The sequence below is a fragment of the Strix uralensis genome, chromosome Z, assembly GCF_047716275.1.
Source record: "Strix uralensis isolate ZFMK-TIS-50842 chromosome Z, bStrUra1, whole genome shotgun sequence".
Classification (NCBI taxonomy): Eukaryota; Metazoa; Chordata; class Aves; order Strigiformes; family Strigidae; genus Strix; species Strix uralensis.
Window position 1 is genome coordinate 11,458,029 of NC_134012.1, and position 23,677 is coordinate 11,481,705.

The 23,677-nt window shown below is 39.7% G+C and overlaps 2 protein-coding genes across 8 annotated transcripts in view; one reads left to right on the plus strand and one right to left on the minus strand.

Annotated features, from left to right (window-relative positions):
- The window catches only part of KIF2A (kinesin family member 2A), a 58,362-nt gene extending 43,201 nt beyond the window's left edge, over window positions 1–15,161 (plus strand). For 2 of the 5 annotated variants that reach the window (XM_074857192.1, XM_074857194.1), the window contains exons 15-21: window positions 1,586–1,696; window positions 3,482–3,549; window positions 5,401–5,514; window positions 6,620–6,770; window positions 8,397–8,498; window positions 11,431–11,566; window positions 13,433–15,161. In XM_074857192.1, coding sequence (XP_074713293.1) covers window positions 1,586–1,696; window positions 3,482–3,549; window positions 5,401–5,514; window positions 6,620–6,770; window positions 8,397–8,498; window positions 11,431–11,566; window positions 13,433–13,518 — 768 coding nt within the window. In that variant the 3' untranslated portion in view covers window positions 13,519–15,161. The remainder of the gene's footprint in view (window positions 1–1,585; window positions 1,697–3,481; window positions 3,550–5,400; window positions 5,515–6,619; window positions 6,771–8,396; window positions 8,499–11,430; window positions 11,567–13,432) is intronic. The other 3 variants (XM_074857195.1, XM_074857196.1, XM_074857193.1) reach the window with 2 other exon arrangements.
- Window positions 15,105–22,863, minus strand: DIMT1 (DIM1 rRNA methyltransferase and ribosome maturation factor). Of its 3 annotated transcripts, XR_012627250.1 has the most exons (13): window positions 22,748–22,863; window positions 22,426–22,499; window positions 21,848–21,934; window positions 21,407–21,468; window positions 21,205–21,298; window positions 21,066–21,115; window positions 20,110–20,233; window positions 19,909–20,001; window positions 19,079–19,143; window positions 18,727–18,790; window positions 18,118–18,224; window positions 16,015–17,376; window positions 15,105–15,922 (listed from the first exon to the last, which is right to left on the minus strand). XR_012627250.1 is itself a non-coding variant. In XM_074857197.1 (12 exons), the coding sequence occupies exons 1-12, from the start codon at window positions 22,806–22,808 to the stop codon at window positions 17,334–17,336; spliced, it is 924 nt and encodes a 307-aa protein (XP_074713298.1). In that variant the 5' UTR covers window positions 22,809–22,863; the 3' UTR covers window positions 15,105–17,333. The 3 variants fall into 3 exon arrangements, 2 of the variants coding, with proteins under 2 accessions (XP_074713298.1, XP_074713301.1); XM_074857197.1 differs by having other exon boundaries at window positions 15,105–17,376; XM_074857200.1 differs by lacking the exons at window positions 22,426–22,499; window positions 22,748–22,863 and adding an exon at window positions 22,026–22,414 and having other exon boundaries at window positions 15,105–17,376.
- Between the last annotated feature and the right edge of the window lie 814 nt (window positions 22,864–23,677).

Sequence of the window (23,677 nt, forward strand, 5' to 3'; positions counted from 1 at the left end):
GTTTTTAGTTTCTAATGTCACTTGCTGAAAACCTCTTGCCCCTCTTCCTGTCTAATCTGTTTTTCTCCTTATGTAAGTATAGTATTAATGTACAAATTCAAAAAATTCAAGGAATGCACTGCCTTGCTTACGTATAAGTATTGAGTCCTTTTTAGCATTTGCATGTGAAATTCACATTCAACAAGCTTCAGTCTTTCTGTTTATCTGAGTTGTGTCCATTCTATAAAAGCCACCTGGTAAGTTTTGTAAATAATCACTTTAGTTAAGGCCAACTTGCCCTTGTGTTTTTTCTGTTCTGTATTATGGCAGTCTTATGCTGAACTCAGTTTTAGTTATGGTTTACGGTGTCTCACAGTTGCAGTGCTTTCTTGGATTATCATCCCACATTTTCTATCCTGGCTTTTGGAAGAAGCTGTTTCTAGGAAATTTCAAAAGGCCACAAGGATATGGCTGCAGCTGTAGGATTAGCTGAACTACTGCAGAACCATTCATGTAACACAAAAGCCATTCCATCTGTTAGTGGTGCTAAAAGCAAAGCTCTAATGTGAAAAGCTTTTGAAGTATGGTTGTTTGAAGAATTTCTGTGTGTAGATGTGTTAAAACTGTACCCAAGGAAGCCATGAATCTGAAGAGGTGCCTGTACACAAAGTATTAAGGCAAAGCCAGAAACTGGAATTAATGATCAAAATATGACGACGACAATGACAACACCACATAAATTTAAATTTAAACTTCCTTTGTGTAAGAAGTAATTTATTAGCTGAGCTTAGAGCTCCGAGTTGGCAGAAGTGATGTTCAGATTAGTGTGATCTTGGTTTGCACTGTTGTGCTTAGTTGCTGCTGAAACTTCTGTAATAATTTCATAATATTTACATCTGTACAGCATTTCTCACTGGAACTCTCCAACCAATTGCAAATATTAGTTTAGCCCCATACCCTTGTGAGTGAAAGAGGAGACCTTTTCCCTGTTTCTCCACGTGAAGAATATTTTAAAACAGGGAATGACGTACATTTTCAAGTGTCTTCCAATACTGAGTACATCAATAGAGAGCTATGATTCCTAGGTTTGTGACCTCCAAGTGGAAGCTTTCAGAAAGTTTGTTTTCTTCTGAGCTGTAAAGAATGTCAGTGGTAGAGCCAGAATCAAGGCTACTGCTTTTAACTGATAGAGTTAACATGTGTCCCTGTCCCCGCTGCTTCTGCTGGCGGAGGTTATAGATCATTCAGGCTTTTGCACCTGATAATCAGAAATAATTGCTAGTCTGGACATTTAACATCAACACTGATTTTTTTTGTTTGTTTGTTTTGTTGTTGTTATTGGATACAACAGATGTAAACATTTTGGATGAGATTCAGAAGGTTTTTAGGCTCCTAAATCCTTTCTAAGTTCTTACCTCTCAACTGAATTTAATGAGAGGTAAAAGCCTAACACTTCTCAAATCCAAACTTTAATGGTAAATTTTAATGATATTTTAGAGGACAGCAGCATAACTAAGGCATGTATTTTCTGGTTTTGAATTGCATTTATATTATATTTATTCAACCCATGTTAAAGAAAAATGCAGAAACCTGTTTGTTCTTTCAGGAGTGCATTAGAGCCTTAGGCCGAAATAAACCTCATACACCCTTCAGAGCAAGTAAACTTACTCAGGTGCTAAGAGATTCATTCATAGGAGAAAACTCCCGTACCTGTATGGTAAGTTGATTTGGTTAACTGTTTGTTGTAACAATTACAAGAAGAAAAGACACTGGGAATTTAGGCTTTTATGTTTAAAACTAGTCGCTTGCTACTGGCAGTGTGTTGGACTTAAGTTTATCCACTACCTGACACTGTATGTGGAGTGAGAGTTTCAGCAGAGGTATTTCAATTAACTTGCTCCCTTCTCAGTTTTTACTGGCCTTTCTTATTCTAGTTTTCTAGCTAGGCACCTAACTAGAAACACTCTAGCTTGAGAAGTTTGTTTGTTTGTTTTTAATAATGTCTTAATTATATGAGAGTATTGCTTGTTGGCTAAGAAGTTTGGAAAAGGTGGTGTAGACTGGAAGTACAGTGATGAGTTACAATCTCAAAATCACAAAGACAAATTTAAAGTTGGTATCAAAGGCATCAGAATATTCTCTAGGCTGTTGAGGAGGGAAGTAGTTTGGATAGATAAGATGAATAGTTGTACAAATGTGCATTTGCATCAGTCTGAAAAACAGATAAAAGCACTGATGTCCAGTCATTTTATTTGTGCATCCTTAACATTTCTCTGTATAGAAACGCAGACTCTCTGCAGTAGACACTGATTACTAGGCTTGTTTGTGTTGGTTACTTTTCACAGACTCCTTGGAATTATTTATTTTAGAGGCCAGAGAAGTCTGCAGACCACAACATGAAACCTATGGTGTTAGGACAGCCTAGTCTTCCCTTTAGTTGTTAGGTATGGTTCTGATTTGAAAATGGTGGTGAAATAGTATATTTTTATTGATCTTTTTATTTTATTTAGCTTTCTGATGAAGAGATAGGGTTGTTTTCTTTCCCACTGAGACTTACCTGATCTAGTTGAAGATGTTCATGCTCACTGCAGGGGTGTTGGACTAGGTGACCTTTAAAGGTCCCTTCCAACCCAAACTATTCTGTGATTCTGTAACTTCATAAATCTTATGCAGGATCAAAAACCTAAATTGTGCATCTCTAGCTAGTGTATCCACACTGCTGAAGGAAGTTTGAAAAGTTAGCCTCTTGGAAATTAACTCTCTGTACATAGAATATTGTGAATATTTCATGAAGTTCTCACCATCGCCCTTACCTCCTTGAAGTGCTAACAAGCTGTCTTTGTTTTGGTGAAGCTTTTTTATTTAATTTTTACTCTTCTCATAGAGTTGTAACATTTTTTAGCTTTTAAATGTATGAGAATGCCATAATAAGTTAGTTATCAAGTATTGTTTACAGATAACTTCTAATTGAGAAAAAAAAATCTTTTCTTAGGAAAATAGTTAAACACATGCTTATCCTTAATATTATTAAGCACAGTTTTGGACTGTGACCAAAATAGATCTCTCAAATCAGTATACAGTCTGCTTGAACAGAGAACAGCCTACAAAAATATATATAAAAAAACCTCCCAGGTAATTGTTTGCAGGCTACATTAGATTTACTTTCTACTGAGTTGCATATTTCCCTTTTCAAGAAGTCTTTATTTTCTATAGTTTTGCATTTACATACGGTGTTACCAAGACAGTAAGATGGGGGAAATTGACCGAATTTCTATGAATTCTTAATGTTCCAGGTGTGGTTAAAAAAATTAAATTGAAGTTTGCACTTGACATCTGTTTCCTTGAGATGTCATTGTAAAAGGACAGCTGTACGTAGTAGACAGTTTTTGTGGAAGATCTCAAATGAAGCTGGAGATGAAAAAAAATTAAAGTTAATTTGAATTCATCTACCCTTTCGTCTGTACAAAGTGATTTATTAATGTGTGGCTTGTTTTTTTTCTAGATCGCTACAATTTCTCCAGGGATGGCATCATGTGAAAACACTCTAAATACACTGAGATACGCAAATAGGTATGGAAAATATTATTGCTTATAGCCATACCAGCTGTTGATCACTGACGTTTGCCAGTGTTGTTCCATGATGTATAATTACTTGAGCTAATTGAATAATTTTATCATACTTGCATTTCTCAATAAGATGAAAACCAAATTACTGATCCAGGCTCACATTTAATGTAAATTGTCACTTTTTACAACTGTTACAATAGAATCTACATTTAAGCCATTATCCAGAGATGTATAATATGGATTGTGAGGAATGTGGGAGATGCCACTTAGTTTTGCCCCTGCGCTGGAGGCACCATCTCTTGCATTTGGGGTAGTCAGTATTTGTGGTGATTCCCTGGGGTGTTAGCTGTAATACCTTTCTGCAATATGATTTTTCCCCCCCCTCCCCCCCCATCCCTTGGTGGAATTGCATGCAGTTGCCAGTCTGTTTCACACATATATATGAAATTTTTTTACTTCCCAACTTCAGGCCAATATCTGAGATCCCTAAGTAAAGAGTCAGTTAATCCAACAGTGACTTTATGATCAGTATAGAGAAATTAGCACCTCCAGAGGTTGATGCAGCACCTCTGAGACCTGTACTGCTCTCTGAAAGTGTTTGTCTCTCTTCAGTGAGTGTGAAAGGAGCCTTCTGCTTCTGCAGTTCTGCTTCTGCAGTTCTGCTTCTGCAGTTCTGCTTCTGCAGTTCTGCTTCTGCAGTTCTGCTTCTGCAGTTCTGCTTCTGCAGTTCTGCTTCTGCAGTTCTGCTTCTGCAGTTCTGCTTCGTTTAATGTCTTTGGAGACGGGATCATTGGATCCTGCCTGTCCCTGCAGTCAGATCTGTGACTCAGAGAACCCTCTACACTTTGCTGCAGAGAACAAAGGAGGCAGACACGCCTCTGGGCCATCAGAAACCTTAGTTTTGCCAGAAGAGGCTACCATCTAGTGGTCTGCTTGCCCCAGTGAAAGATAGGGCAGAACCCTGTCTGCTCCTGCTTGGCTGGGCACTCCGGCCAGTCACTAATTGGGCACAAAGGACTGCAAGGAAGGCTTACCGCCCACTCCTCTTGATATCCATATGTCTCTGTGTCTGGATCAAGGGAGCTAGTAGCATATCTGCCTGTCTTGGACCAGTCTGTGTGATTTCCTTCCTGGTAAGAAGGAGGCATCTACTCCCATGCTTACAGTAGCATAACGAATGATCTTGCACGTTCATCAAGACTCGTTAGGTCTTTTACCCCTTATATAGAATATGCGTTGCTGAAGTCACTCCAGAAAAAGACACTATGAAACTAATTAAACAACTATTTCTAGTATACTAAATAGTTGGACTGAAACTGTTTCTTCCCCTTGGTGTTAAATTTGTATGTTGTTGATGGAGTAAATGCCTGTCACTGTAAAGATGCTTTGTGTGTTTTGTGTAGTATTTTAGTTTTTTCTAGCAACAGATCATTTTCATAGTACAATTAGTTTCTAGGTGCTGGACACCTGCATGCGTGCAGTGTAGGACAGGGGGAAGAACAGAATTTAACATTTTGTAGCTGTAGTGGTTTGATATTTTAAAAGAAGCCATTTAGTGGAATTTTGAATGTAGACCAAATTTCATTAACTGCATGAACTGAAATCTGGAATTACTCTTCTGAAAACACTGCTATTACAGACCCCTGCAAATTAGCAGCACTGGTTGTATTCAGTCTTGTTAGTGATCTGTAACTGATTGCAGAAGGTTTAAATATGTTGGCACACTTATGTTTTAATATAAAAATAATTTTATAGTTAAACTATTAAAGAAGTTCACTAAACAAAAAGTTGTCATTTTAACCATGTTTATGAAAACATTTTCTTTTAATTTGCTGCTGTATTTTGCTGCTGCAGAGTAAAGGAATTTGGAATTAGTCCTTCGGACATTCCCTTCTCACAGGGTAGTGGCAGTCGCTCTGATCTCTCTCCTTCCTATGAGTATGACGACTTTTCTCCTTCAATCACCAGGTCTACTTCATTCTATACATGGAATCTTTATTTTTAAGTTTTCTTTTTGGCTATGTAATTTTACAGACCAACCTTTCATTAGTCCCCTTGCCTTGAGTCACACATAGTTTGTTTTTATTTTGTTTGGCAGGTGATGGTTCTGCATGATCTGCAATCATCTTCCCAGTATTCTGTTCACCCTCCTTAAATATCCACACTCCGTATCCAGGCTTGCTAGTTTCCTTCATACATTTTTTTTAAAAATGGTGATGTCACCTTTGTACATTTAGTGGACCAAATCTGGCAAGTCTGTGTTTAGGGTAATTTGAATATCTCTAATTAAAAAAGAAACAATTTTCATCACTCTGAAGATAATGAAAAACAGTTTCCTTTGTAGTAAATAAGTGCTACTTGAAGAAACATTTTTCCCTTTAAAAAATGAAGAATATGTTCTAAAACTTGCTATACTTGCAGACTTGGGTGTGTCTGTTTCATAAACTTGCTTTTAAATGGGCTTTTTTTTTTTTTAACAGAAGCATTATCAATCTTTTAAACTATTTGCATGCTGCAAGAGCTTAACATTTTAATAAGATATTTTCACCTTTGAAATTAACTTAATTAAAGGATCTATTAATTCTCTGAGATATTTGGTTGCAAATGATTATTTTCTACAGAATGGAGGATTTGCTTATAGCAGCTAATGGGGTACTGATTGGCTAACTTCTTTAAAGCACAATTGAGTGCATAGAAAAAGAAAGATGGTCAGATTTAGGGTGCAGAGTGAACTTTTCTCTCAAATACTACTCACTGTTAAGGAGTTGATATTGAGCGTTTGGAGATTTTTGCCCTCATAACTGTTAATTAGTAAGATTTCAATCAGAAAATGTTTCTTGCTAGAAGATGGACTGTGATCCACCTGCAAGTAGTTGAAATTCAATGGTCCATGCTTTTTAGGAGTTGGACTAACATCTTTTTGCCACTGAAAGTACATTAAATTTTTGAAGCTGACATTATCATCTTTATTAAATGAATTAATTGCATATAAATCCATGGAGCTTTATTTTTGGTTGTGACTCTTTTGCACAGGAGTCTACTGATTTACAAATGACATATTTTCTGCTTGTAGGGTGAAGGAGCTGACGGTCGATCCTAGTGCTGCAGGAGATATCCGTCCCATTGTACACCATGCTTCCAATCAGATAGATGATCTGGAGACACAGTGGGGTGTGGGGAGCTCTCCTCAGAGAGATGATCTCAAACTGCTTTGTGAACAAAACGTGAGTGTTTTATAGCATTACATGGAAAGAGTTGATGATAAATACAGTGGCAGAACAAATCCAGAGTAATGTATATTTATAGCCTGTTAGCAAGATCATTAAGTAAATACAGCATGCCTCTTCATTTTTTCACTTCATGGTATTGTGTTCGTTTCCATAAAAAAAAAAAAAACAAAACCAAAAACATTTCTTGAAGGGTTGAGAGGAGAATGTTTTACTTGTCTTTTATCTTCCTTACTGATTAGGGCTTTTAATGTCTAGGCAGGGTCTGCTCTAGGCTCTGGCTTTCTTTAGTGTGCATTTTTTTCCAGTATCGCTTTGTGTATTTTTAGGCAGTTAGAAGTATCCTGGGACACTCATCTGTTTTACTTAACACTCTTGTGCTATTGAGCATTATTTTCCCTGCATGCAACACCCATTTCAAGTGAGTTTGCCTTTCTTTGCATTTAGAAATATGGCTTCCCATCGTTCCTCTTCCCAACATCCTGATTCTCATGGGGTGGAACCCCAGTGCATTGTTTGGGAGAGAGCCGCATCATGTTCCCAGCATGTCTCCCTGGGCTGCAGGAGTGGGGAGCTGAGAAACATCTTCTAAAGGGCATTTTCCCCTCATTGCTTATTTTTGGCTCTAGTCCTGGTTCCTCAAATGTACAACAGGGATTGAAACTGGATTTGTGAAAATGCTGATGAAAGACAAGAGAAGACTCCTTACTATCCTAACTTATTTTTTGCAAGACTGGCTGCCTTCTCAGACACCTCTTCATGGTGGCTGCTGTATTTCTCACCTGAGTGACTCCAGTACTATTTTATAAGAATATGCTACTGATTCCTAGAGCTTCCACTGGACAGTTCTTCCAGCCAGATATCCTTTTGTATCATATTTTTTTATTGTTCATGTGAAATTAAATTAAGCTTTACAGTACATTTTTAAGAAGATTTCAAAGGCATTGTATAAGGAACTATACTGTCTTGCTAAAACATTAATTGCAGCCTACCTAGTGCTTTTGATTGTTAACTATTCATTTCTAAAGAAGCCCTATTTGCCCCAGTTTGTAAATCCATGCTGTGCATTCTTCCAATGTATTAATTGCTATGTACATTTTAGATTTCTCACTTTACTTTTATTCCGCTTTTTTCCAAAGGTTTAATTTCATTTTGGTTTCCTGAAATCTATTGAATGTAACTGCTGTTGTCTTTTTTTGAAAATAGTTGTCTGTCTATTGTGATATGCACAACAAAAAGCCCTGACAGAAAACCAGAGTTTTCTGTAGGCATTCAAACCTGCTGGAAATTAGCATTCTTCCCTTGTGACTTCCTCTTCCCACTATTTTAACTTTTTTTTTTTTTTTTTAATGTGGAATATTCCATTTTCCAGTATTCACTAGGATTAGAGGCTGGAAATTTTTAGTGAATATGAATTAAATTTAACTCTGTGAAGTTTTTGAATTTATTGCCCTCTCCACTCATTTCTGGAGATTTTCTTCTTAGAAGTACTAAATTCTATTTTTGACAGGTTCTGCCTTATGCATATTTCTTTTTGTGTTCTGTGATGAGATGGATCACATTCAATATATTTTCTGTAGCCACAGTTCTTTCCAGACTAACAAGTGTAACTATTGTTTTTAGGAAGAGGAAGTTTCTCCGCAGTTGTTTACTTTCCATGAAGCTGTGTCACAAATGGTAGAAATGGAAGAGCAAGTAGTAGAAGGCCACAGGGCTGTCTTCCAGGTAAAAGATGGAGCTCTACTTTGTTTTATCCTAATCTAGGAATTCAGGTTTTCCCAATGAAAGTGCATGTTGAAGATGCAGGATATGATTGGTCATTCTGCTGCTGTTGGAGATTTCTAAATTGGTTTTTTATGCAAAGCCTATTGTAGCAAACAAATAGGGACAGACCCCATAACCACTAATCTTTGTCCCCATGATGAAAGAGAAGCATATTGTGATATCATCCCAGGCATTTAGTAAAATTTTCCTTCTCAACAAACATTACTAAATAGACAGTGTTCATTCTAAGAAGAGTAGTTGTTCTCTTACTATTCTTACTGTATTTTCTGTTGTATTCCTTTTCCAGCATTAGTGGTTTTTTTCTAGTTGTAGGGAGTTTGTTCAGATGGGTCTTGAAATTTTCAATTTCACTGTCTAACCTATACCAATATACCTACGTCAGAGCTGGCAATTAATAGTAACGTCTTTATCAGCACCGTTTCTGTTTGGTCACCTCCCTCTAAGGTACTGCAGTACTCCTTCCAAGTATCTCATCAGAGTACCCTTTTGTGACATCTCCCTCTGAGATACCAAGATCCAGAAGAGACACATATATTTCTAACTGCCTGTTTACTTCCTTTATACAGATACATAAAGGTTTTCAATTGCTATTAGTCAGGGTCTTTGACAGTTATTGCTGGTCAGTGCCATGGAGCCTTCTACATTCATGAAATAAATTGTAGTAATTAGTATGAGTTACTAGTTTTCAGATGGAAATGTGAGTTGCTTCTGTTCATAACCTCCAGGCAGGCTGTCTGTTTGGCACATCTGCTGGAAGAGAACAGCAGAGCGTTAAACCTCTAGGGAGTACACACATCTCCTCAATTTAGGTATTTATCTTATGGAACACTGATGTGTGTTTGTAATACAGTAGGATGCTAAATAACACATTTTACAACAGATGTATAGAGATTCAGTTCTTATGAAAAACATTAGCCCTGAAGTAAAACATGCAGAAGTGTAGTCATATGCTATACGCCATAGCTATGTCCTAATGCTTGCAACTTCTGGAGAGACAAGCTGCATTAGTTTAAGCTGTTACTGCCTCTGTGTGTCTGTCTGGCCTTCTGCTGGAGATTACTGCTCCTCCCAGCAGTCACTAGAAGGAAATGTGGCTGAGCCTCAGCTCCCTTCATTTGCAGCATGGCTTATTAGCCGTGGGTGAAGGTGGGCTGCACCAGTACAAAATCTACCAGCTGTACCAGGCAGAAGTTGTCTTCTATCAGCTCTCTCCTGGAACCTGCTGATACAAAACATCCTTTCCTAACAAAAATGTCTGAAATAGATCAAGAGAATGAATCGTGCTCTAGAGGATTGGTCTTCCTTTGTGTCTTGGATGTACAAGTTTATATAGAATCACAGAATCATCTAGGTTGGAAAGGACCTTGAAGATCATCTAGTCCAACCGTTAACCTAGAACTGACAGATCCCAACTACACCATATCCCTCAGCACTATGTCAACCCGACTCTTAAACATGTCCAGGGATGGGGACTCCACCACCTCCCTGGGCAGCCCATTCCAAAGCCTAACAACCTGTTCTGTAAAGAAATACTTCCTAATATCCAGTCTAAACCTTCCCTGGCACAACTTGAGGCCATTCCCTCTTGTCCTATCGCTTGTTACTTGGTTAAAGAGACTCATCCCCAGCTCTCTGCAACCTCCTTTCAGGTAGTTGTAGAGGGCGATGAGGTCTCCCCTCAGCCTCCTCTTCTCCAGACTAAACAACCCCAGTTCCCTCAGCCGCTCCTCGTACGACCTGTGCTCCAGACCCTTCACCAGCTTCGTTGCCCTTCTCTGGACACGCTCGAGTAATTCAATGGCCTTTTTGTAGTGAGGGGCCCAAAACTGAACACAGTCATTGAGGTGTGGCCTCACCAGTGCCAAGTACAGGGGTAAGATCCCTTCCCTGTCCCTGCTGGCCACGCTATTTCTGATACAAGCCAGGATGCCATTGGCCTTCTTGGCCACCTGGGCACACTGCTGGCTCATGTTCAGCTGGCTGTCAATCAGCACCCCCAGGAATAGTAGATGAGATTAACCCTATCCCAGTGTGAGCTCCATCTGTCCTGACCAAACCCCCCATACATGGGGTTTGAACTATATTTTCAATATTACTTGGGCTACTGAACACAGAGGGAAAGACTTAATTTTAGTACTTCAGGCCCAGCATGCCTAGAACTGTCAGCTGCTTTCTTTTTCTAAATCAAAGCATTTCCAATGGGATCAGTTCTCCTGATCACAGCTTCGCATGGTTCTGTAAGCTTTATGCTTTGGTTGCATTCTTCTTTGCTGCAAAATTTTTTTTTTTCCTCTTTGTTTTTGGTAATTGGAGTGCAAAGATGCTTAAAAGGCTGCTTTAACCAACCTTTACTGTACTCTTATCTATCTGAGGAGTTAGCTCATGCAATAGTGAGCTTAAAATAGCTCTTCTTTTACACAGCTTCTCTCAAAACTGGTTTTCATTATGGACAGAATTATATTGGCTCCTTGACTGTACTAATGACGCTATGATTATAGTCAGTGGCAACCAGCCCATGCTTAAAATTGAAGCCTAACTTCAAAGTTTGATACTCGCCTAGGGGGACATAACTGTGAGATAAAATTCTGTTTTCTGAGTTTCGTAGCTTTACAACCACCTAATGTTCTGAACTTGAAGAGAACTGGGGTAGCTGGAGTTTACCTGTTGCTGGTATGACCACTGGAATTAAGAAACAATGTAGACAACATACAATTTTGCTGACTTAGGAATAAGGTTTCATTTTAGGATTGCAATGTTATATTGAGGTGATAAGACAGTAAAAGTGTGGTCATCTTGAGAAAAGGTCAAATTCAGCTCTTTGTCTTGAAACTTTGCTAATGTATTTATTTGGGTTTTTTTAACTTCTACCTAGGAAACTATTAGATGGCTGGAAGATGAGAAAGCTCTTATTGAGATGACAGAAGAAGTAGACTATGATGTGGATTCTTACGCTACCCAACTTGAAGCAATTCTAGAGCAAAAACTTGACATTCTGACTGAACTTAGAGGTAGATTGCTTTTAATCACTTTTGTATGCATTATTAGCAGTGTGTTTTCATATGTCATGGAGACTTGCTGTAATAATGGGGAGAAAAAAAGATTGTGGTTATGTTCTAGGGTCTTTATTTTCCCTTATGCTGCCCTGCAATGTCCTGTGAAGGGAACATTTATTCTGCTGCCTAAGAACAAGTTCACATCTGTGCTCAGTTTAACCTAGTTTACAGGAAGAACCTCTTCTTTACCGCCAGGAAGCATAAACTCTATCCTGCAATTTTCCTTTTGTTTTCCTTTGCTCTGAAACAATAAAGGAGGGAAAAAGAAAATCTAAAGAATCTATACAAAAAAAGAAGACAATGCAATGAGGAGAAAGTAACAGGACCTCTGAGTTCTTGCTTTGTTGCATTCTGTAGTGTAGCAGGGAGCCTACTGCTATTTTTGACTGTGCTTAAGAGTGGCATTGAGCTCCGAGTAGCTTGGTTGGTAGCTTAGTTTTTTCTTCAGCAGCCTTTCTGTCTGAATTTTGTCAGCCTCTCTTTGTTGAAAAACAAACTGCAGATAATTCTTAGTGGCCAAATTTGACTCCTCCACCTCTCTAGTAAAATCAGTGTCAGCTTGGTACCGCATGGAGATGAATTTTTCATTTTAGTTTCTGTAACTATTTGGACTCCAGGTAGACATGCTATACTGGTAAAAATTCAAGTGTGGGGTTGGGGGCTGAGGGGTGGGGTGTTTTTCATCTGTGTTGGAAGATTCTTAAGATAAAATCTTACTTTTTATTGTCTATGTACCTGCTGTAAGTTAGAATACATTAAGTAAATCAGATGTGGCCTGCTTGCCTTGTAAACATGCATGGCACCAGTATATTTTAGCAAAGAATTGAAGGTACATTCCTTTGCTTTTTATGAATGATTGCTTCCTCTTCAGAACAATACAATCTGAGACACCAGCAGTGAAAAAACACATTTTAGGTGAAACCCGGTTCTTTGAAAACTTCCTAGATACTGCTTTTGAAACAAGGTACTGGAGGTAAAGGCTATTTAAGAGATCCTTGCATCTTTACAGGCAGCATGAGACATGTATAGTTTTACAGGAGGGAAAAACTGTTAAGTCAAAAATTCTTTCTCCCAGCACCTTCTGTGTTCTGCTCATGGCACGTAATGGTCACTGAATATTTCAGCTTTTATTCCTGTCACTCTGGGAGTGACATCTTCATGCTGCCATTTTGGTTTCTTTCTTCCCATTCTTGGGCATACTACCGGGGAATGGAGAGGAATAGAAAAATGAAAGGATGCCACACTTCCTTTCTCAGGCTTCTCCCATTCTTAGTGTAGTTATGATAAAACCAAATGAATGATGCATTTATCTATTTATAGTGAGTAACTTACAAAATTTAATCACAAATGCTTTTCATATTCATAGAGAAACAGGGGCGAGTAGAATTTACTCTGCGGGTTTTAGAATGTACAGAAGTGACTGATTGCCTCTAAGGATTGTATTTAGTGTACATACAAAATTGTTTGGAAGGCACTGGAAAGGAAAAGGATATATGTGGTGTGTATCTCCCTATACTCTGTAAGTTAGAAGCAGAATTGAAGTGTGAACAGGTTACATGCTGGGAATGCAATTGTGCAGTTTCCAAACCTACCCTGCCTAGAGACAGGGGCAGCATCTGAGAAGGGACTAAGTTGCTAAGCAACTTGTTTGTATGGTGAGTATTGAATTTAAGCTTATTTCTATCCTCTGTAGTTTCTAGTGTCAGCTATTTTTGTTCATTGTGCGTTAGGGCTGGGATGTGGAGCATCAGGGCTCAGTTTCAAGATCTGTGTTGAGCACAGACAGGCATATCAGCACTCATTCTCTCTTTTTCATTAAAGATAAAGTGAAGTCTTTCCGGGCAGCTCTACAAGAGGAGGAACAGGCCAGTAAACAGATCAACCCGAAAAGACCACGTGCCCTTTGAAATGGGTCTTTGCTGCTAAAGGAATCCATGAACCCATACTGCTGTAGCACACATTTGTTACAAAACCCAGTGGCCGTAAGAACTCAACTACTTGAAAGTGTAAAAATGTTAGAAATGTCTGTGGAAATGTCCTGTTTCTTATTCCTGAATGGCATTTTCAGTTTTGTGTGAAATGCTCCTATGATGTCTACAAAATGCTTCTAGACCAGACAGCACAACCATGCAGGTTTGGCAATAGTTGCCATGTTTTCCATAATGAAGTAAAACTGTGGCCATTAAAAGGTCACAGTATTTCCTTTTGACTCTGTTCAGTTTTTATTACAAAGACCAGCCGTGCTGTTTTAAATTGTGTTTGCGTGCATGCACACCTCACTAGTGGTTGTACATAACTTCTCCTCTACAGACAGCTGTGCTTACCTCTTCCCATTCTGTGCCTTGATGAAGGCTACGTAACCCTAAACATCCTCTTTCTGAAGCACAGCGTTAATAAACAACATTCCTTATTTGTCAGTATAAATTACTTTTAGTACGTGTACATTTTTAATGTGTTGAGACTTCATTTTTGGTGGCTAGTTTCATCTCACAAGGATGTGCCATATCATTTGAACAGGAATTGCAAGAGCTGTTAAGAATGGACAAACAGCTGGACATTGCATCCTCCTTATCTAGATTTATTTGACTACCATGAGGAATGGTTATATAATTTTAACATTTTCTCTGTAATAAAAAAAAAAAAAAAAACAAAAAAACCAAAAAATACAGATTAGTTGATGTATAATAAAGGGTAATGTTTAAGTACTGAGGAGAATTGTATCTTAGGATAATGCAGATATACAGTATGTGGTATGGTGTGATAATGCTGTCAGAGTAAAGGTACGATCTGACCTCTGCATATGTATAGGATAACTGTCAAAGTTTGGGGATACAGCTAAATACATATGTATTGGCTTTTCATATACTGTTAAAACTTGGCTTTTGATGCATGACACACTTACATGTACATTAACAGTAGTTTGCAGGTAGTTTGAGTAGCTCTGTTGCTTTAAAAAAAAAGTAGCTAATACCTATTTTTCCCTTTGTACAGTGCCAGCACCTGAAAAGTGGGTGAAATTGCATCATTTGAGGATTTTGCACAATACTTCTACCTAACATTAATAGAAATCCCAGAAATACCTGAATTCTCACAAATGGTGCCACGTATATCAGCACTTTTTAGGTGGTGGCACTCAAGTTATTTTTACAAGTCAGTATCCAGAAAAGATTGACCTTTCATGTAAGAACTTACTGTCAAATGAAGAACTGTAGACCTCTCTAGGAGTTCTCCCTGTTTCCAGGAGTTCCTATCAGCAGACTTTCCCTTGGAACTGTTCAAAAATTACTTTTAGAATACAAGCCTGTTTGTTTGTGCCAGGCCTGGAGGGAAATAAAGGGAAGGCAATGAAAAGAGAGTTAAATGAGCCCAGAATTCTTGTAGTGTTTAATGTTTGTTTCTCCCATAGGAAGGTAGGCTATGGGAAGCTGTTGTCGCATCATGGTTAAAAATAAAAATCCTCCTGTGTGTAAACATGAAAACTGAAACAACAATGTAGATTTTACATAATGTGTTTAATAAATAAAGCTATTAAATGAATTACAGATGAGAACTTATGTCTGTGAAAGCTCTGTTGTGCTTTGGGAAGGGTTTCACTTTGTAAGCACACCAGAGTTACGCTTTTGAAAAGGTTCCTGTTTTCCAAATGAGTATTTACTTCTGGAGCTAACTCTTACATACAAATTTGTCACGTAGGAAGAAGTTCCCCAGAGCACTTGTCCTGACTTCAGTTTTGCAGCAGGTCTTTAAAGAAACGTGACATCTTTCTGAGCCTTTGTTCCAGACTGTCATCCGTCACAGTTAAAAGAAAAAATGAATGAAACAGAGCACAGCAGCTTTTGTTAGCAGGTGGTAGTACAGGTTAGTGTAGAATACCAGAGGATTTCTCTGAAGCTGCTCTAGAGAAATCTTTCTTTCTAAAACGCCTCTGATGACTGAGACATCCTACATGAGAAACAGTGGCTTTCCTACTCTTCCTACATAAAAGCCTAGAGCAACAACCAGGCTGTGGTTTACAGCGGGTGCCAGAGAGGACAGAAGCATTAGTATTTCAGCAGCTTTTTACTAAGCCTTGTAAATGATGTGTCTGTCAGGTAGCAGATGCAAACTGAAATAGTGTCTACTGTGGGGGGACTGTTCAAAGAGTCTTTATGACAGAGACCCCTCTAAAGGTCAGGTCTACAGATAGTGAAGGAGTGAGAATCAAAATAAACTGCTACAGCTGGCTACAGCACTGGAATTCCTGTAGCTCATTGTTGTGATGGACTGGAATTACTTGAACAGGACTCAAGACAAGCTTCTCCTGATTCCCATCTGGTAAAACAAAAGCATTGAGGAAGTGTGACACAGAACTCCAGCACTTGTTCCTTCTGTATTAGTCTGAGCATATTGCTGTGGCTACTCACCTCACTCATAAATTGGTTCTATATACAGTGAAGCAGGACTGGAATCATTAAATTACAAAATAACTGAGCAATCCAGTTTTTCAAACAACCTCTCAGAATGCCTGCAAATTCAAGTGCATATTTCTGTACATGCTTATAAATCAATGACTCTTAGAAGAATTGACATTGGATACGTATAAAATGAAGTTACAGAGAAGTTGTTTTTTCTTATTTGCCATCGTCTCCATTTACTGTGGTCTTACCGAAAGAAATATGCTATACATGAAAAAACGACTTACGGTAGTTAATACAGAGTCATGCTTTCACCCCTACATGATGCTACAGAGTTAATAGTTACTGTTTTCCTGAATCAGAAAACAGACCAAAGTGGATTTTTCTTTTGACAGCTGCTAGGCAGAGTTAATGCAAACCTCCTTGGGAAAACTCTGCCTTGTCCTTAGTAACAAACATACATAATCCAAACTATATTAAGACACTTCAGTAAGTCTGTCAGGACACAGGCATGCAGTGCTCTAAAACTCACTGAAAGCTTTGATCTATGCTGAAATTCATCCTTGCCTTGAAGGGTGACGTAGTTTTCTTGTAAAAACAGCTGCCTGAATTTACAGTTGACAGAAACTGTCTCTGCTTATGAGGAGTGGCCCTTTGGGAATTTTCTGCTGGTTCCCTCAGTGGTTTGATGACAGTAAGGAGCAGGTAAAGGAGATTACACTGGTAGTTTCAGGTGCTTCAGTGTTTTTTTATGTTATACCAAGCCCTCAAGATAAGTGCTCTTGTTTCTGAGAAACGGTTACTGGGATTTCTCCAAGAGCAGCAGATTACTAACAGACATGGAATGCGGGTAGCTACCAGAGGACAAATGGAAGAGACAGGCAATTCAAATCAAAAGCATTTAAATACTCTTTCAAACAAACAAAAAATCCCAGACAAATGGAATGACTACAACTTTTGTTGCCCAGATCTAACTCCTGGGTTGTACTGAATATATGTATAAGAATATACTGAGGTGGAGTCTATGATCAGAGAACACAGATTTCAATTATGGCCACATCAAGTTATTGGATATATTTAAAAATACGCTGACATGTGGAAGTCCGGCACTTGAGTTGTGAAAGAATTTATCACTCTTAAAATACAGAGCAGCAGCTTCTTGCCTACTATCTGTGATAAAATTGCATGTAAGGTTTCAGTAAGAACCAGAGTGCGTATGCTGCATTCTGCTCATTGCTTTTGTGAGAACTTGTCCCATTGCAGCCACTCTGGCTTAGGTAAGACTTTGGTGACAAAATACAGAACACCTTTCATTCTTCTAGTAGAATCTATGAGAAATGGATGCCTTCTGAATTGAAGCCGTGCAGCAGTCTGAAAGAGTGAAATATTTGTGTTACAATTTCTACTAATTTATACTTCAGCTTAAGGCATTTCTGAGACATGCTGGCTGGCAAAGAACATAGGAAAATAGCATGAAAGCAGCCATCACTGTTCAACTGCCATAAAGAATTGTTACAGATCTTAAAGTAGAAGTTAGCAAATTTGCCATTTTAGAGATGCAGCTGTATTTTCAGCACAGTTAGTTACATTGCATCCTACCAGGTTTACTACATTTCTGTAAAAAGCTGTAACTGTATAAATTGTCACACTGACAAACAGCTAGGAATTTTTATCTTAAATTGGGAGAGAATTCATGTTGCCACTCAAATTAACTGACCAAGAGCAGAATAGAGTAGTTAATTACTCAAATTCCCAAATCATGCTATAGACTACAGTCTAATCCTCAAGACAAAGAAGGGCTGTATAAATCTCGAGGGAAATTACAATAACCAATTTGATTACTAAAGCCATTTTTAGAGGAGAGATAGAAGGGTCTAGTACACAAATACCAGAAATAGGGATCTTTAGCTAGTTGTTTCTCAATATTGTAAGCAGCAGTTAAAATATAAAGAGTTTAAGTGTTTGTTCATGTTCAGGACTAGAAGCAAGGAGTGCCTGCTTTTGAGAGGAAAACAGTTAGTACTATTCCTGTGTAACCCAGTATTAATTTGTGCTGTACAGATGCAGATAGAATATGAAAAGCTTAAAGGAAGATAAAGAGAAAAAAATTACCTAATGAAATCATCTATATCCATTGAACGGGCTCGTTTTTCAGAGTAACCTGTATTTTTTAGGACTGTCTGTATTTTCTCTGCAATTCTGAAGTTTTCAGGTATTTCCTGTCAATAGAAATAAGATACAAATTAATTTTCTATTCATAGCATAGAGAAAGGTTCATTTAAATCATTTATTCTTTTCCTGCTTTTAGAATAGTTCTTGTTTCACATAAAGTAAGTTGTCTTTTTTTCTTGTATGGATTACTGTATTCTTCTATTCTTGCATCTGAATCTTTGTACCTGAGCTCATTCACTGTAAATGAATCACAAGAGCATTGCTAAGCAGACACAAGTTTTCTTACTAGATTGTCAGATGTTCTAGTAGAAGTCCTTGAGACACGTACTGCCAATATATTACTAATATACTCAGCTTTCAGGTTTTTCACTGTAATTTAGTGACGCTTTTAAAATTTTCTCTAAGAGGGAAGTTCCTTCCTCCCTCAAACTCTCTCAGAAAAACTTTAACATGTTAAGCTTTTCTATGTTGATTTTTTACTCTTAGAAGAAAGTCAGTATGCAGGTCAATACACAGAAACAGAATTTAGTATATTAAAAATGAACTTACTGTATTATGTAAGGAACAATGAATTCGGTAATTATGGTCCAGCAACTGCTCTACAGCACTTGACCTGAAAGAAATACAAGTTTAGAATGAAGACTGAGCTTTCACTCATTTTTTTGACTGGACTGCTTGTTCACCTTTACTATAAGAAACTTAACATCTACACAGAGCTGTTCTTTTTAAACAATTGTCTAGTTTTCTTCTAAAAGAAAAAACTTGTGACCTCAGCGTAAATCTTCCATCATCGTTTATCCCAGACTGTGCTGGCATGCATGTAACACTGCTACGCATTTGCACAAAAGAAATGGCTAACTCTCAAACTTGGAAAATATTACCTTTAATAGAAGTTACTTACTTAAATGCTGCAGAGAGTGTCTTGTTTTTCCTAACAAAGGCTATCCTTACCAGACCATCCCACTCCTGAAATGAAAAATTTGAGAATTTACAGAAAGGAACACACACAGCTACTATGAACAAGAACAATCACTACTGACAATTTCACAATATTGAACACAAAGAAAAATGTGTCAGGAAAATACCTTTCTCAACAATACAAAACCAGTCCCCTCTTGGACAAAGCAATACAAATGGAGGAGAAAATACTTCACCCACAAAAACCTTTGAATTGTTCTTTTTCCTGCCTAGACACTACTGTACAGATCTTATGTGCTGAGAAGGCAGGCACTTGAAGAAAATCCAGCTAACCTTGGGCAAGGCTGAAAGGGTCTTGAAGATCAAAGTGGTTTAAAAATTAAGAATACTATTCTGTAACATCTGTCTTCTGAGATGATACACACTCATTTGAAAATAAGGCTTCTCATAGATAATCCTTTAATCATAACCCAAAAAGTCATCAGCCAGAACAGCCTCTGGGCGATATAAACCATGATGAAAAGGACGTTATTACTAGCAACTCTCCCACTGAGATTGGAGATGGTACCTCTGTCTTGTCACAAATACTGCAAGCAAAGCTGCACCCCAACTGATGGTGGCACATTCAGGTAACGTCCTAACACAAGGTGGATCAATTAAGGGGTAAGTACTTTGGAATTACGTAAATGCCAATGAATAGCTGGTACTTACGAGTGAAAACAGCACACAGAACTGAGTAATAAGTGAAAAGAAAAATGAAATTAGGCATTATTGCTAGTATGTTACATTGTTATTAGCGTATATGATGCTCACCTGAAAGTTGATAGGTGGTGGTGGGTTCTTTGGCTCTATTCTGACAACACTGGATTCAACTTTGGGAGGAGGCCTGAAGTTGTTCTTTCCAACCTGTTAATCAGAAGTCAGGCAGCTGTATGAGTAAGCAGCAAATCCTCACATTCCTAGAAACATTCTTCTATCTTTGATAGCTCTGTCAGCTAACGCAGAATAACATACCTTCATCAGATGGTCGACTCGAGCTAGTAACTGAGTATTAATAGAGAGCCTGCAGTATAGTTTAGTTCCTGGTTTTGCAACCAGACGAAGTGCAAATTCCCTTTGAAACATAAGTATTGCACACCTGAGAAAAACAGAAATGAGAAAATGAATTCTAAGTAATCAATTTTTACATCAAAAGCCAACCAACACACTTGGAAAACACAGGATTTGCCTCAGTGCTCAGAAACTATGTTTGTCATAAACAAACTCTGCCTTAATTAGCTCGGAGTGTTGTTACAAAAAAAAACCCCACAAAACTCGGTGAAACCATCTAAATCTCCTTAAAGCTACAACAGAATTTGATTCTTTACACTGCTAACTGGATCAGGATCAAAGAGACAGAAGCTAGTCTGAGTTAGGTGCCTAACAAATCATTTTGAGTAATTCTATGAGTCGTCCTTCAAATCCAAACTCTCTAGCTCCAAAAACTGACCAGTAAGGTCACTAACATTAGCACTTCAGTGACAGAAATAAAGAACTGCTGACATACTGAACACCACGCAGAAGTACCTGGGCAGTTAATATTTTTAGACCGGACAACAGGAATCGCCTTGGCTTCGATCCTACCCTTGCCACCATTCCTTTCTCAGGTAGGAAGGCATTTGAAATGCTATGATGCCCTACTTATCCCTGGAATAACCATTACGTTATAAAACGAGTGTGAAGAGGTGCAACTCCTTTTTTCATCAGCTGGACACTCACTGATGCCAAGACTAAACTTTCTTCTCATGCTTAATAGATTGACATAAACTAATTTCCAGGCTCTGGCAGGTTTCAGATTACAGAAAAATTTTGGTCTGGCTCTGATCCATCAAACTGATATTTTAAGAACTAAAAAAAAACTGGTTTGGGAATATTTTTAAAACTATTTTTTTTTTCTATCAGGTCATACAGAGCTCTGTTCTTCCACATACCTGAAAAAAGGTCTATGAAGCAACAACTTGAAAACAAAAGGTGAAGAAATCTGAGGAAAAGAGTACTAGTGTTAGTAAGATTTCTGGGCAATTATAATTTAAAAAGAAAAAGGTTTTTGCCATGCTGTTTAGCCCATACCTGGTAAGGCAAGTTAGCCACACACGCATCAAAGAATGGTAAGTCTGTTTTCAAGATATCTCCAACCTTGATTTCCAGTTTGTTTGCCAGACACCTGGGGGAAAATACTCTGTGGTTATCCTCAGAGAAGCATGTTGCCCAAGTTTTCGCCAAAATGGCTCCACTGCTTTAAGCGCTTGCAATTTCCGCAGTTGATACTCACGTGCCCTGGACTCTCTTCTGAAGCTCACCAACAAGTCTAGGGTCAATTTCACAAGCAATAACCTGAAAACAAAATATATATTTGCAATTTTGTACAACTTCTCCTAACTGAGATTATAATTTCAATTATAAAAAACCCATCTCTATTGCTACAGATTTAAATAACTCTTAAAAATTCCCCATTAGGCTATGCACCTTCCTTCCTCCTCCAAAACATGCAAGCTTTACCATATAAATGGATAACAGCAATATAGCTTGACAAAACCACACAAGATTTACACAAACAGCTAAAAACTCATTGGAATTATGAAAATGTTAAGAAAAATATGCACAGAGTAATTCTGCTTACTGGAATCAAGCAGATGAAGATCCTTCTGTTAGCTTTAGCCTAAGCCACAATGTGGATAGAGCTTGGGAAGCTGCAGGGGAAACGTGCACTTACTTTTTTTACTTTCTCTAACATCTTTACTGTCAGGTTACCAGTTCCCGGGCCTACTTCCAGAATGACATCTGTGCGTCGCAGGGCAGCCTAAGAACAAATGGTTATTTTTCTAGAACCAATTTTAAGTTAATTTAAATTAATTTTAATTAATTAATTTTAAAGCAAAACGTATGTGCACCTCAGTAAAAAGCTGAAATCAGCCAGCAGAGGCATGTGACTGCCGCTTAGAAAGGGATGAGAGGGAAATGCTGAGATCAGGGATGTCTTAAAGCTAATTTATGAAAGATATTTGGCCAAGTATTGAAAAATAGGCAAGCGGCCACATTCTTAAAAAAGAAAAAAAAACAACATCAAGGCAGTAACTGCTCTACAGAAGGAAGGAAGGTCCCTCCTCAACCAGAGAACGGCGACAGTCAAGAAAGAGGACCGTGCATGGGGGCACGCTTTCCCAGAGAACTTTCAGCCAGCTCTGCCAGGTGCAGCGGGGCCGATGCTGCGGCGCAGGGCCCCGCCGCCGCTCCCGCTCAGCCGCCGCCGCCCGCCGCCTCCCCAGCGGCGCTCCCCGCTCCGCCAACCACCTTCTCCACGATGCTGTTGACGACGAGGGGGTTCTTCAAGATGTGCTGGCCGGCCCCGGTGTTGAAGAGGATGCCTAGGGCAGAGAGCGCGGCGTTACAACAGCAGCGAGAGCACGCCGCGGACTAGCACTGCGGCCTTCCTCTGCCGCCGGCATTCGCGCTTCTCCCGGCTCAAACCGCGCTCCCCGCCGGGACCTGCCCTCACCCGGGCCGCCGCTCCCAGCACCGAGGCGTGCCCCAACCCCGGGAGAGCGCGGGCCGCGCCCGGGAGGCAGGCCCGGCCCCAGTCTCCGTTCCGCCGCTCAACGCGGCCCGCACTCACCCGTAGCGCGGCCCTCCCGGCGCTCCTGCCGCGGCCGCTTCCCTGCCCGCGCCTTGGGCATGGCGGCGACCGGCCCGACCCGGTCCCGTTCCCCACGCACGTGCCCGGGCCGGCGCGGGCGGAACGCGTCACGGGCGGGACGCGTCACGAGCGGCGCGCGGGGCGGGGCGGGGCGGGGCGCCGCGGCGGACAGCGCCTCCCCGCGGGACGGCGGAGTGCCCGGGCCGCCCCCCCGCGGCGCCGGGCTGTAAGTGTCGAGCGCCGCGCGGCGCTGGCGTCGGTTCGTCACCTGTAGGCGCGGGGTATGACGCAATCAATCATCCGCGGGGACAGGGACGCGGGCGGTGTTTGCGGCCGCCAGCTCCCGGTGCTGCGGCAGGGGAGGAGCCGGCGCCGCGGCGGGGCCGCGCTTGGGCGCGGTAACATCACTCCGTTGTGGGCGCACGGATCGCCGGCTCCAGCCTGCGGGTGCCATCAGGTGCGTTTTCAGTATTTTTTACTCACCAAAATAAAGAAACATCGAGTTACTGAACATTAGACACCTGACAGCATAAAATTATATATGAATATTGATGTAATACATTTCATGGGTGTGAGAGATGACTTGTAAAAACAGGTCCTGAAAGAAACAGGCCTGTGAGAAACGAAGACTGAGAAAAACAGCCTGAGAAAGAGCTAAAGGATAGTGGGGGGAGTAGAGGCCCTCTGAGCTAAGGAATGTCTCAAACACTCACAGAATTACAGAATCATTCAGGTTGGAAAAGACCCTTGGGATCATCAAGTCCAACCATCAGCCCTACTCTACAAAGTTCTCCCCTACACCATATCCCCCAGCATCTCATCTAAACGACCCTTAAACACATCCAGGGATGGTGACTCCACCACCTCCCTAGGCAGCCTGTTCCACTGTCTGACCACTCTTTCTGGGAA